The sequence below is a fragment of the Coptis chinensis genome, chromosome 2, assembly GCF_015680905.1.
Source record: "Coptis chinensis isolate HL-2020 chromosome 2, ASM1568090v1, whole genome shotgun sequence".
NCBI classification, from domain to species: domain Eukaryota; kingdom Viridiplantae; phylum Streptophyta; class Magnoliopsida; order Ranunculales; family Ranunculaceae; genus Coptis; species Coptis chinensis.
Window position 1 is genome coordinate 20,195,929 of NC_141457.1, and position 14,331 is coordinate 20,210,259.

At 36.4% G+C, this 14,331-nt stretch overlaps 1 protein-coding gene across 2 annotated transcripts; it reads left to right on the plus strand.

The window, feature by feature from the left end:
• The first annotated feature begins 9,322 nt into the window (after positions 1 to 9,322).
• On the plus strand, positions 9,323 to 12,638 carry LOC147515276 (11-beta-hydroxysteroid dehydrogenase A-like). Of its 2 annotated transcripts, none has more exons than XM_086586487.1 (6): positions 9,323 to 9,750; positions 9,854 to 10,046; positions 10,560 to 10,645; positions 10,796 to 10,927; positions 11,035 to 11,199; positions 12,162 to 12,638. In XM_086586487.1, the coding sequence occupies exons 1-6, from the start codon at positions 9,532 to 9,534 to the stop codon at positions 12,414 to 12,416; spliced, it is 1,050 nt and encodes a 349-aa protein (XP_086442613.1). In that variant the 5' UTR covers positions 9,323 to 9,531; the 3' UTR covers positions 12,417 to 12,638. The 2 variants fall into 2 exon arrangements, with proteins under 2 accessions (XP_086442613.1, XP_086442621.1); XM_086586495.1 differs by having other exon boundaries at positions 9,371 to 9,750; positions 11,035 to 11,204.
• The last annotated feature ends 1,693 nt before the right edge of the window (positions 12,639 to 14,331 follow it).

Here is a 14,331-nt window from a genome sequence, read left to right on the forward strand (position 1 = left end):
TTTTGGTCACTTATTTTAATTTCTCATATTTGCTTGAGGACAAGCAAAATGCTGTTTGGGGGTGGTTTGATAAGAGCCAAAACTATAGTTTTAAACCCTGTAACAGTCATACTTTTAGACCAATTATGTGAGTAATAATTAAGAGTTAATACTGATTACGTGTTTTTATGCATTTCAGGCTTCAAAGTCAATTATGTGCAGAAATATGCCACTTTGATGAGATAAAGGAGCAATGGTTGGTTGCTAAGGAGTTCTGTGATTAAAGGCCAAGATTCAAGAAGACAAAGCCTTTCTAAAGCCCGGTCAAAGTTGAAAAGTCAAAGTCAACGCGGGCAGAAACAACACACAAGTCAGTAGAACTTCCAAAGGTCGTATCTTTGGACTCAGACCTCAGAATTGGGTCTACCTTATGTCAAAACGACCACCTCCGAAAGAGCTTTCCAATGGTCCAAGTCTTGGTCCAATCAGAGGAGCAAAAGTGGACGAAAAGTATGTCAAAGCCAACTGCAGCTGAAGAGGCCTTTTTGGACTGAAAGTATTGGGTTTTGGGCCTGATTCTCTGGCCCAAAACATGGCTTTAAGCCCAGGCACAATTTTTGGATCTGAACATATAAAAACAAAAGCTTAGATCTTTGTTAATGGTAGCTAGTTAGACCTAAAAAATATAGATAATTCTAGATCTAGTTTTCATTAATTAAATTAAGTTTAGTTTTAATTCAATTCTTGTTTTAGATTAAACTCTTAAATCATTGATCTTCATTGATTAGATAAATAAATTAGTAGATTCTTATTCATTTCAATTTTGTCATTTACAATTGTTTAGATCTAAATCCCCTCATTACTTGTTATTCATTTCCTAGTTATTACCTGAGATTTCAATCATTGTTTAGATAAATTGCATAAAGATAGAATTTTTATATAATGTCTAGTTTTAAATCAATGGGAGATGATAGTAGTATGAATCAAGGCTAACCCTCCATTAAAGGGGTTGAAAAAGCCTTGATGACGCTTGATCTTTGTTAAACTTAGAAATCGTCGTGATAATTATTCCACTCTAGAAACGATTAATTCACCATGAGAATGGGTTTAATCGCTCACATGCTAGTTATGAATTGGTAGAAATGTCATGTATAATCAGGGATTATAATTACTATTTTGATATGAGAAGCATTCAATTTGGATCACGACGAGTCTTTGTTAGTAGGATTAAGTCGAGTTAAGGTAGATTCAATTCCCTTTAATTCTTTATCTAGATTCAAACCCTTAGCATTCTCTCATTTCATTATTCGTAACTTGTTAATTGAATTCACCTCGTAGTATAGAATTCCCCTCGTAAACCTCTCATTAGATTTAAGACCGATTAATTAGACTAGAAAACATTCTATGCTAACGAACTAGGAGTGGAACGAATTGAGAGTAGAAAAATTGATAAATTAAGTACGAATTAAAGTTTTAGTTTACTTACGTTTGAGTTTCATCATTCATTTCGTAGGTAAACTATCATTTTTAATGTTTATCAGGGTGCATTCCATGTTATTTATTTATGGAAAGACCCACAGCTTTTTAGGTTGTTGATATATGGAAACTGCAGAGTATTAATATATATATCCAGTTATTTGTTAAAGTCTCGCATATCTGACTATAAACGGCTCATTTGGTTGTCTGGTGTACTTCCTATCACTTCCGTATACTGATAAGTGCACCATTCAGGTAACCGGGCCCTCCCTATGGAGTGTGTGGTTGTAAGTACCGGATCCTAAGTCCATGGTTAACATAATTCACGTTTTCCACTCTTGCATATTTTCTCGATTTTTGAGTCATGTTTTTCTATGGTGTGAATTATGCATTTATTGCTTTCTTGTTTTTCTTATATTAACTTTTATTCATAAAAAATTAAAAATCGTTAAAATCACAACCATAGTAAGTCGAGAAGTCTCAAGAATCTGACTTTAAAAGACCCACTTTTTTTTTTTTTTTTAAAAAAAACAAAAAAAAAACAAATTTTCTCAACTTTGTGTCTAAACTTTGTTTGGGGGTGGGGTGTTCGTTCCATCCTGGATTGTTCAACTCTCCAGTTGTGTTGGTTAGACCGTTTAATGGTATTACGATTTGGATTGACATTTTCTATTAAGTTAGATTTTATTCGTTCGCATAACTTACGTTATGCACGCACTTTGAGGTATTTTTCATCTTTTTATATGTCACCTACGATCGGAATAGAGTGTTACGGATCATTAGATTGGAAATTCTCTCCTGATCATTTCCATATCTCATTCGCATAAATCGGACCGGTAACGAAGCGGGAATTTTAGTTTAAAATTGCGTGAAAAATCGACAAAAATCAGAAAATCAATTTGGGCTTGGGCCTAACGCATGCGCGTGCGTCTTCTTCCTCCAAAACAAACTGAATCGCGATTCTTTCCAATTCCATAATTTCCAAATTTAAAAACCTAACAAAAAATAACAATAAAAATAAACCTCAATACACCTACGCCCACAATACAATTACCAACTTCGATTCTTCTCCAAAACACTCTTCCACCAATCCCAAAAATTTCCACCACCGAAAATCACCCAAAACCAAACGAAATTTGAACTACCGTGCCACCACTACTATTTTGTTAGTAAGGGAGCCTCAAACTCCATTCCCACAGCCCTTTTAAACCCCAAATCGTTCTAAGATATCAATGGCTCAAAGACGAAGGTTGTTGCGGAACAAAGCGTTATTTGAGGCCGCTTTTATTTTTTTATGGTGATGAGATGATTAGCAGGGGTAAGAATCGGTTGTGGTATTCGACAGATGATTTCTACCACTCCGATTTGGTCGAACAGTTCTATAAGAAGAGAGAGTTGGCCGATCACAAAATTTTCATGAAAGTGGTTGGGACTCAGAGAGAATTATCGAAAGAGAAGTTGGTTGAAATTTTAGGAATTACGCCTGGACGCCACATAGAAGCCACCATGCAGGAATCCCAGTATACTGGTGTTCCTGCATTGATGAACGACACCCTTATGGAAGGTCAATATAATACGACTTCTCATTGTGCTTGACAGTCATCTCTGCACACCAACCAACTGGCTGTAGCTTAGTGGATTGGTAAGAATCTCATTGGGAAGGAGAAAGTGAGCGACATCTGGTTCACATGTCTGCACGTTCTCTGGATATTGCAAGAAAAGAGGTATGAATTATGTATCATCGAGTTTTTGCTAAATATGATTAGAGGAGTTGGGAAAAGTATCGCACCATTTCCTGTTTTAATTATGAAGATAATGTTGTCTTGGGGGAATAAACCAAGAACTGAGCGGATAATGTTGAAATTGCATGCAAATGAAAGTAGTTATAAGGAGTGTATCCAAAAGACTTGGATGTTGCCGGAGGATAGAGTAGTGGATTCGGATGAGGAAGGGGAGGACATGACATGGTTGGATGAAGATGCCTTGGAGAGGTGTACGTCTGATTCAGAACGCATGTCAGTGTTGCATACTAGCATGCGTTGCATTTACGCTATTTGTGAAGATATACGAGATAGACAAATTATAGTTCGAAATAAACAAAAACGAACCTTAACACGAGTTTTGGAATACTCGAAAAGGGTCAGGAAGATATCTTGATTAACATGGAGAATATCTACCAGCGTCACCAGGCCCAGTATACAACAATAAAGGCTGAGATGGAAGCACAACACTTGTTCCAAGTAGAGATTCTACGATGCATGCCACCCTTGGAGGGTTCTGTTTCAGATGAGTCTGAGAGGCATGAGCGTCGTCGCCAAAGAAAGAATGGATCGGGCCCTTCTTCATCCCATGACCAATCTCCATCTCACCCTTCTTCATCACATGGCTAGGTGTTCTAATAATTTTGTGTTTCGTTGTTATTTAGTTGTTTTTATTATTTTATTAGTCGGATATTAGTTAAGTAATTAAATTTGAATTTGGTTGTTTTATATTGTTTGAATTAAAATTTAATAAAATTTGGTTATTTTCAAATTATGTGTGGTTGTTATCATTAATCCCACCTTCCCGAATTGTTTGGGGGTGGTATTAAATAGCTTAGCATAATTCGTTTATATGTTTGTCTATTTTAGAATTTGTTTTGGAGTGAGGGTTGAGAATATGACCGATATGGCCATCGCTATGAATAGATATTGTGGTAGGATGAAATCTCGATGAGTTAGGCAGTTTCTATCCTCAATTCAACCTAAAAGATATTAGGATTGTCTTAGAATCAAGAATATGAGTTATTTCCGTTTTCGAGTTTGGAAATTTTATTATTTCCGGCAATTGCCTTAAAGCTTTTTGGCAACTTTCCGATTCGTTTTAGCAATTTAAAACCTATAAAAATTGCATTCATTCTACACTCACAACCCCAACTACATCTCACATTCATTTCTCACGTTTCACTCCCACTTTACCTTATTTTTCCTTCGCACTTCGGTCTATCAGCTCCCCGAGCGCACCTGTGCCCCAGAGGAGCGCCACCTGCGCCCTAAGCCTGTTAGAGAAATCCTACCCTGAGCACGACATGCGCCCTACTCAGCCCAAACCAGAGCGCTACCTACGCCCAAAACACTGGAATTCCAGTTTTCATCCGGAGCGCCACCCGCGCCCATCCCAGGCTAACAGTGAGCGCACCCTGTGCACAAGTGCCTGGACCTTAAATATCACCAGAGCGCCACCCGCACCCATCCCAGTCATAGCTTGAGCACACCCTGCGCCCTGACCCCTGTGAGAACCAAAAATTTCCAGTTTTCCGAGGGTTGTTCCAGGATCCTTCGCATCTTTTCCAGCAAGTTTATTGGGGATGACATTCCCTCGTATCATACCGGAACAGTCATTTGAAGATTTATTCCAAAGTGACACCTATGGTGCGTGGTTTCGTGAAGTGATCATTCTAGCAGAATGGGAGCCACTAATGGTAAGTCCTGATGAACTTTATTCTCCCGCACTTACATCTTATTTGTATGATAACTGTAAGTTCTTTGATAGACCAGATGGAGAACACACTTGTTCTCCATCACCATCGGGGATGAACCAATGGAAATTTCCAGGTTCTTGATAGCCTTTGTGCTTGAACTTGCTATGCCGGCCGAAGTACAAGGCTCATGGGCCTATTTGGTAGATAATATGTACATGTATAACTATAATGATTTGCATGAGTATTACGGGATAGGAATCTTTAGGATAGAGGACCAAGGGGAGTATAACGTCGCCCTTGGTAGCTTGTCTATGAACGTGGGCACTGTTATGTTTTAGATTATGCTCAACATTAGAGGGGAATGGCGTTATTCTTCTGTGAATGACGAAACTTGTGATATTTTTCTTGCTTTAGCTAGGGGACGTACACTCTATGATATTCCCCAGACCTTAATGTCTAGTTTAGCCCGAGCCCATGGCAAGAGGCATGAGTACCTTCTTATGCCTGTTTTAATTTGCCGTATAATGCTATGTTTCTTCCCTATTTTTTGTGCCCGTTTCACGGATTGGGTTGGGGTCGACATTGTGAGACCCACCAATTGAATTATTCGATCGTTCCGTGGAATGACTTGGAAAGGGTGGAGGATACAACCTCATCAGGTTGCGCCTTACACCCCATCCGACCAAGTGGCGCTTGACAAGTTAGCTATAGTAGACGATAAGTGGCGTGAAGCTTAGCAAATTACCATGGCATGGCAGGATGCGAAGGAACCTCATTTCTTTATTAAGGATGAAGAGGGAAATGAGGAGGAAAATGTTTAAAGGAGCGAGGTAAGTTTTATTTCAGTTTAGTGTCCGCTCATGTCCCAAGAAATCTATTTCTCATTACCCCATAATGGGTGAAACTCTTATAGAGTTGCGTCAGTTTTTCTTTTCTATATTAGTATGTTATAACCTTGTTTTGCAGATGTTTCGGAATTTCATGCATTTTAATGGTATTTTCCTACCCTCTTTATTTAAAATACTTTGAGGACAAAGCATGCTTCTTGTTTGGGGGGGGGGGGGGCATAGAAACACGTGTAATTAAGACATCTGTTAGGATATAGATATGTATAATATGCACTTGTTTTCTAGCTAAAAAATTCAAAAATTTTAAAAATATAAATAAAAAGTATGTTATACACTTAGGAACATTGGTATTGTTTTCTTTCTCTATGCTCTCAATAATCTAGAAGTCCTACGTAGCTTTTGCATTAGAATAGTTTTTAGAAACTTAGGCTAATATGTAGGTAATAATCCTTGCATCTATCTATAAATATGTTACATGAGTATTTATGATTGTTGGTAGTAAGTTTATGAAATCTAGGCTATAGTACTTATTCTACAAATCCTGTGAGAATATAGCCTAAAGCCTTATATGAGTGACACATTTGAGAAATGACACAAGGGAGAAGTAAAATCCGGATAGAGAAATCACACGTCCACTTGCTAGATTACTATACCATATCCTAAGCGAGAATTTAGGCCCTCTTTGGATCGATATAGCTAGAAATTCCAACCTATGAATTATTTTCCGCTAGTCGCCCCTCTGAGCCTTTCTTTAGCCTTTCATAAACCACAAATCCTTTACCCTATTACAAAACAAAACAAAATAAAAAATCAACCTACCCAATTCTTTGAATAAGTTTGAGAATAGAGATGAATAATAGAAAAGAGAATAACCTTTGAAATCAAGAACTTGTTAGTCGTTTCAGAAGAGAAAAGTAAGTTTCCATCCAAAAAAATAAAAATAAAGAGTTAGAACTCCAAAAATAGAATCAAGGAGTCAAAAGCCAAAGAAAAAGAGAAAAAAATATGGCTAAGGATGGAAACAAAGTGTAGAAGCAAAAATAAAGAATAAGGTTTTCTCTAGTTACATAATATGAAGACTCTATTATCTCAGACTTGTTATCTTTGAATATCCATTTCCTTCTTTCTTAAACCATCTCCTAATCCCCGCAACACCTAATAAAGACCTCTAGCTCAATTAGGAATATGATAGTGTGATAGTAAGTGGCAGATGTGTTTGATCGACTCTGGCTTCCTTGTGTGTCATTGAGTTTGTAAGGTAAAGTGTGCCTACTGCACACTTGAGTAGCGAAACTTGAGCGGAAAAATCAGAGTGGTTTTTGTCTTGACATTTATGTGAGGACCTACTTAAGGACGCTTATTCGAAGTTTTGAAACGAACCTCGCTAGGCATTTCATAGTATTACTCATAGTATATATATTTGTATCATAGATGATTGATTATTATGCATATATTAGCTTAGGTTTTTGACTTGGTTATTCTTATTCATTTGCTAGTGAGAAAAATAGATAGTTGAGACATGAATGAGGAAACAATAGTTTTATTTCTTAGTCGTTGTAGTATAGATGAAGTTTGTGAGTACCTTCACTGGAAAACTCTCACGAGGCTATAACTCGTCCACTAGGGAATTCCTAGTGGTTTAAGGCCTTGTTGCATATGGTCAATGCATCACACTCGGCGAAACAAGATTAGTTAGAACTCCATTTTTGATCACTTATGCTAATTTCTCATATTTGCTTGAGGACGAGCAAAATGCTGTTTGGGGGTGGTTTAATAAGAGCCCAAAACTGTAGTTTTAACCCCTTAATAATACTACTTTTAGACCAATTATGCGAGTAATAAATAAGAGTTAATGCTAATTACGTGCTTTTATGTATTTCAGGCATGGAACTCAATTATGTGCAAAAATGTACCACTTTGGCGATATAAAGGAGCAAAGGGTTGGTTGCTAAGAAGTTCTGTGATAAAGGCCAAGGTTCAAGGTGACAAAGCCTTTATGAAGCCCGGTCAAAAGCTAAAAAGTCAACACGGCGTAAATAATTAAGACAAGTCGTGAGAACTCCTTGAGACCATATCTTTGGACTCAAGCCTTGGATTTGGGCCTACCTTACGTCAAAATGACCGGCTCAGAAGGAACTTTCCAATGGTCTAAGCCTCGACCCAATCAAAAGAGCAGAAGTGGACGAAAAGTCTACTGAAGTCAAAGCCAGCTGAAATGGGCTCTGTGGACTGAAGAAATTGGGCTTTGGGCTCGATTTTCCGGCCCAAAACATGGCTCCTCAGCCCATGCACGAAATTGTGGATCTGGTCTCCTCCTTTACATAAAACAAGACTTAGCTCTTAAGAAAGGGATAGTTAGATAATCTAGAATAGAAAGTAGCCATTAAAATAGCTTGTAAATCTAGTTTTTGAATTCAATTAGTTAAATTAATTAGTTTCATACATTGTTTTAGATTAATTCTTTGAATCATAGTTCTCCATTAATTAGATAAATAAAATAGTTATTTCTTGTTCATTTCGATTTTGTCATTTAGAATTGTTAGATCTAAATTCAGTGTTGTTATTCAATTCTTAGTTATTAATTTAGAATTCAATTATTGTTAGTTAAATTTAATAAAGTTATAATCTTTATATTACGTCTAGTTTTAATTCACATTGTAGTATAATTCCCACCATTGCTCTCATTAGACTTTGAATAGATTAGTCAATCTAGGAAACTTGAATGCTAAAGAACTAAGAGTGGAACGAACTTTTTACTCCACTCTATTTCGATAGAATTGAAAGTATAGAAATTTTTGATAGCAACGCATAATTAAATTTAGTTTCACTTGCGTTTTGAGTTTCATCGTTCATTTTGTAGATAAATTAGTCAATTTTACGTTTATCAAACACTCAATGTTATTCTCATGCACTTTGCACTCACATAAGTTGATTGAAATAACTAAAGAGATTCCAACACAATGCACTTGAATTGAGGCTGGAAAGTCATTATCTATAGTCCATATATAGTATATAGTAATGTAGGCACATGCAGCATGCAACAGAAATGTTGCTTCGGATATGATCTTTATCTATACCATGGGTACCCACAACTCTTGATGTGGGGGTACTTCTTGATGTATATGCAATTAATTAGACAGATGAATCAACGAAAATAATTCGTTCACACGGAAAGAGCTATCGAAAATTTTAAACATTGTTAGTGACTGATGTGTATCCACTTAAATAGACAATGCACTTGCATAGTTAGGTTTCATTCATGACTGATGTGACTGTCTAGTTGAACTGTTTAAGGTTTAAGTTATGGTGCGTATTGTGAAATGTTGCATCATCTGAATGTAATTTTCGTAATAATTCTTTTCTTATCAATATATATGCTCTGAGTTCCTCCGTTGCCAGAAACATTTCGTAACATATCCTTTAATGAAAAAAAAAATCACGCTTAAATAAGTAATAATATATTTCAAGGTCGTTTATGAACATTACAAAAGTAGATTTAAATGTTGTTATCCTTGTCTAATTGCACATTATATTCATGCCTTGGATGCACAGCGTTAATGATTTTCTAAAGGTGGAAAAAAGTCATACACAGGGTTGCGAAGGTATTGTAGTAGTTTAAATATAAGTTCAGACGTTCAGACTTTCAGTGCATAAATAGGTAGACTCATCACTCATGCAAGCTTACCTAACAGGAGTAACAGCCACATCCTTTCGAAATTTGTATTTAAGTTTATAACTCGTCTCCGACAACTACCAACTCTAATTGCTATGTCACTCCTTCACTCAGTTTTAGGCTGCAAAACCATGGAACTGATTCATATGGTCATGAACTTAATGCTTCCACCAGTGCTTCTCATGGCTCTCCTTGTGGTTCTACCACCCTATATCATCTGCAAGTTTGTAATTACTGTCTTAAGCATGTTCCACATGGAAGACCTCACTGGGAAGGTTGTTCTCATCACTGGAGCATCTTCTGGCATTGGCGAGGTATAGCAAATCATAGAGTTATTAGTCCCAAAATTGGTCTGTAAATTCGTTATGCTCATTTGGTTAACATTTTCTTGAATATTGATGTGTGGGTAATTTGCAGCAATTGGCCTACGAGTACGCCAAGAAAGGGGCTTGTTTAGCCCTTGTGGCCAGAAGAGAGAAACAACTTAGAGAAGTGGCAGCAAAGGCTCGTAAACTTGGTTCTCCTGATGCTATCACTTTATGTGCAGATGTTTCTAAATCTGTCGACTGTAAGCGATTTGTTGAAGAAACAGTGTACCACTTTGGGCGTTGTAAGTACCAGACTCCTCCATTTTCCCCAATGTATCCACAAGTCTACTCCCTTAGACGCAATAAAGTTTTGGCAAGGGAGACCATATATGTATTTCATGATATATGTTACGCTGATTCAAGTTGGACTAAATAAACTGTGCAACAAAACAGAACTAGAGACCAGCTGCAAAAAAAATAACTATATATGATTATATGCCAGAAATCTCAATGCTGCGGAGAGAACTAGAGTGAGATTAGTGCTATGAAATTTTGTCAAAATCAGTTTTGAAGAAGCTTGTGTTCCTTGATGTCTCGAAAGTTTTACGTCTAATTATACAAATTAAAGACAGAGCTAACCTAAATAAGCTAAAGAATTCCTTTGGTCATCCTTGCTTCTTTCTATGTTTTATGCTTTTTTTCCCGAAAAAACCTCTTTAAATGTAGAGGTTTGTGCTTGCAACTAAAACAACTATGTGTTTTGAGAATGGTCCTCTATGCTTTTACAATAGTTCTGAACTGTTGTGCTTTTCCAGTGGATCATCTGGTTAACAATGCGGGGATCATAAGTGCCTTCTACTTTGAAGAATCAGCTGACGTCACCAGTTCATTGCCTGTGATGGTAATCGATGAAAGACCTTCTTAGATATTGATATTGCTATTCTATTTATTATTTTATTTCTCTTTTGTTAAAAATAAACCATTGACCATATATATATATATATATACTATTTTCTCTCACTTTTCTTCGATCTTCCTCCTGATTCCGTAGGATGTAAACTTTTGGGGATCAGTTTATCCTACTCATATGGCGTTGCCACATCTCAAAAAGAGCAAGGGGAAGATTCTCGTTATTGCATCAGTTTCAGGATGGTTGTACGGGCCAAACATAAGCTTCTATGCTGTAATAATCTCCACCATATCCATCTCAACTAATGAATGTGCACAATCTTGTTTTACTTTCTTCTGTTGTCAGAATTCATTTTTCTGTTCCTATTGAATTTCTGCCAGGCAAGTAAAGCCGCGTTGCTGAACTTCTTCGACACACTGAGAGTTGAATTTGGTTCTTCAGTTAAAGTCACAATAGCCTCTCCCGGATTTGTAGAGTCAGAGATGTCCCAAGGAAAGCACCGGACCATGCAGGGTAAAGTGGAAATAGATAAAGAAAAGAGAGACGTAAGGTTTTAATTTTATTCCACTAACTTCTATACTTGATTCTTAATTAGAGTTCATCTATCCATGCCTATATGAGTATATCATTTGCACTCTCTTATGAGTAAGTCCGCACTATTGCAAAATATGTACCAAAATTATTTTGTGCTAGATTAGCTTGATAAATATTTTAAAGGAAAATCTGTCTCTCTAAAGTTTAAACTGAACTGAACATCTGAACTTCATCTTCACCAAATTCTAGACAGAAAATTTTCATGAGACATGTATGGAGGAATGGAAAACTTTCTTACCTCAGGATATGAAATCTTCCCTGGCTAAAGTTTACTAAGTAAAATGGAGTATAGGCCGGAGTTTCCATAGAACAGATATGGCAGCAGAGGAAACATGATAATGAATTCTGAATTTCTGAACAAATCAAACACAGCCTCTGTGATATTTTAGTGGTACATCCCAAAATCAACAATCCAACATCAATGTCATAGCTGTGCGCCTGTACCCCATCTATATTCACGAGAGTGAGGTATTCGGATATCTAAATATCTAGTTTTACGAATATAATTCATGTATTACATATAAGGACTCTAAATTGTACTCTTCTTGATGCTTTACGATTGATTTTTTTTACATAAATAAAATTAGCCCACGCCATTGTTGTTTTTCCATTTTTATCGCCCCAAATATTTACGTTATGTCAATGTAATTGCATGAAGGAAAAATCAAAATATCCAAAGAAAGGGCTTTGCATGTTCTAAGAAGGAAGATCGGATGCAATTAGGTTTAACAGTCTTCTTTAAAGGGGGAACCTTTAAGTCTTTAATACTATACAAGCCACAACTTTGATAACGACATACCACAACTTTGAGGATATTTACATTTTATAACTCTGTTCTGACTTTCAAGAGCAGTAATTTTTTGTACATTCTACCATTAGCTGCAGTACCGCTGATGCCTATGTTCTCTTGCAGGCCCTGATTGGGAATTTTCCAGTTAGGAGTGCAAGGGAGTGTGCCAAGACTATTTTGAAGGGTGTCCGCCGTGGGGAGAGACATGTAACAGATCCATCTTGGTTCAGAATCTTGTATGTGCACAAGGTTCTTGTCCCTGAGGTTGTTGAATGGTTCTTCCACGTACTATTTGTCATCCTACCGAACAGGAACAAAGACAAAAGTTCACTCCAAAAGAGCATTTCTAATAGAAATGAAATCAAGAAGGCGTCCTAACTTCACCAATGACCGTAAAACCGGAAAGAGAACAATACAAATTTCCCTAAGTTATTATGAATCCTTAGTAACCTTTGTGGCTTGGTAGTGAATAATAATTACTCTTCTTATCTTGGTTCTCATTAACGTATGGAAATGAATTATTGAACATTAGGAGTTTTTTCATTTAGTTGTTTATATGTTTATTTTATATATAATGGGAAAACTTGCCGCTGTTTATTAGTCCCTGTATTTTCGGTTTTAAACCAATCGTAATTATTCCTTTATTCATATATATATATAATTAAAAGAAGGGGTTTTTAGGTTTTGTCCCCTAATATTTAGCCATAATTAGGTTTTGGCCCATTTTTTTCATTTATTAGGGTTTGACTCTTTTTCTCCAAACGAACTGGAACCAGAACCGATCGGTTCAAATAGATAATTTCGTTAAACCCATTTTTGCCCATGCACAAGCTTCTCACATGATTTTTAAAGTGCAATCAATCAATATAGTAACTGTTATAGCATCGTAAACACGCCCAGTCATCAAAATATAGTCTGAAAACAACAAGACATAACAACTGACAATCGGCATCATAACATGTCAATGTATTTGCAAAAAAAAATCTAACAACACACACACACACACACACACACACACACATATATATATTCGGTTTGGCTATACTGCCACTCTAAATCTGCCACTCTTATCTCACACTTTTTCTCAGCCGTCCGATATGTTCCTGAGATCATCAGATCTAATTTGAAATTTAAATCGCGAAATTTCAAAATTTCAATTTATTTCAAAAACTAAAAATTGAAAAATTGAAAAAATGCGAAATTGGTGGGGGAAAACTCATCTCGGTCTTCTTCTTTCTCCACCTTAAGCTCGGACCAAAATGCGAAATCAACTTGTTCAACTCTCACTACCACCGAACTAGTTTCTTCTTCATCTCCAATTGTTAAAAAAGTATTCAAGGTCAATTTTATTTAAATCTCTGTTTGTTCTGTTTTTCAATTTTCATATCAGATCTAATTTCAACCAATCGTTTGTTATTTAGTGTGTGTTTGTTAAATTTTAACTCATGGAAAGGAAAGGAAATAAAATGGGTGGTCCACTATGGAATGGAATGGAATGGAATGGAAAGGAAATAATTTTAAATGGTATGTGTTTGGTAAACGGGGGGAAAGGAAAGTAAAACTAGGGAAAGGAATAATCATGTTTGTTTGCAAAAAGCTATGGAAAGGAATAATTGTATTGTTGAGTGGAGTGTATTAGTAGTAAGTTCCTATTTATCTATTTCCTTTCCTTTCCTTTCCACAAAAATTTCAGGGGTTAGCTAAAGACACAAAACCTTTTCCATTTGTTTCCATATGGAAAAGCCCATTTCCTTTCCATGGGTAAACAAACGCCTTAAAAACTATGGAAAAGGTGGACCACTCTTATTTTCCTTTCCTTTCCATAGTATTTCCTTTCCTTTCCATCATAACAAACACACCCTTACAGGTAATTAGAAGAAGGCGTTCAATCCGCCATCAGAAACTCAGATTTGAAAAGTTGCATCTGGTGAAGCATGAAGCATGAGCATCGAGTTCTTGTAATTATGTGTAATGATCTGAATATTATTACTGAAGATCTGAATAACAGTAATGTAATGATTTCAAAAGAATGTATTCCTTTACATGTTAGAATGCTTCACCAGACGCTCATGAGCTAAAGATACACTGAAAAGTGCCAATATTTGTTCTTGTGTTTGTTTTCAATGCCAGTGAACAACAATGGGTCTTTTCATTTCATTTTTTTCAGTTAAACATGAAAGTGTTTGGACGCTCGAAGTGGTCTACTGGCTTGTGCTCTTCCTGTCAAGTTGCAAATACCGTGGGTGGTATTTGAACTGTTGCTTCCTTATTGGTCATAGGCTATTGATACTTT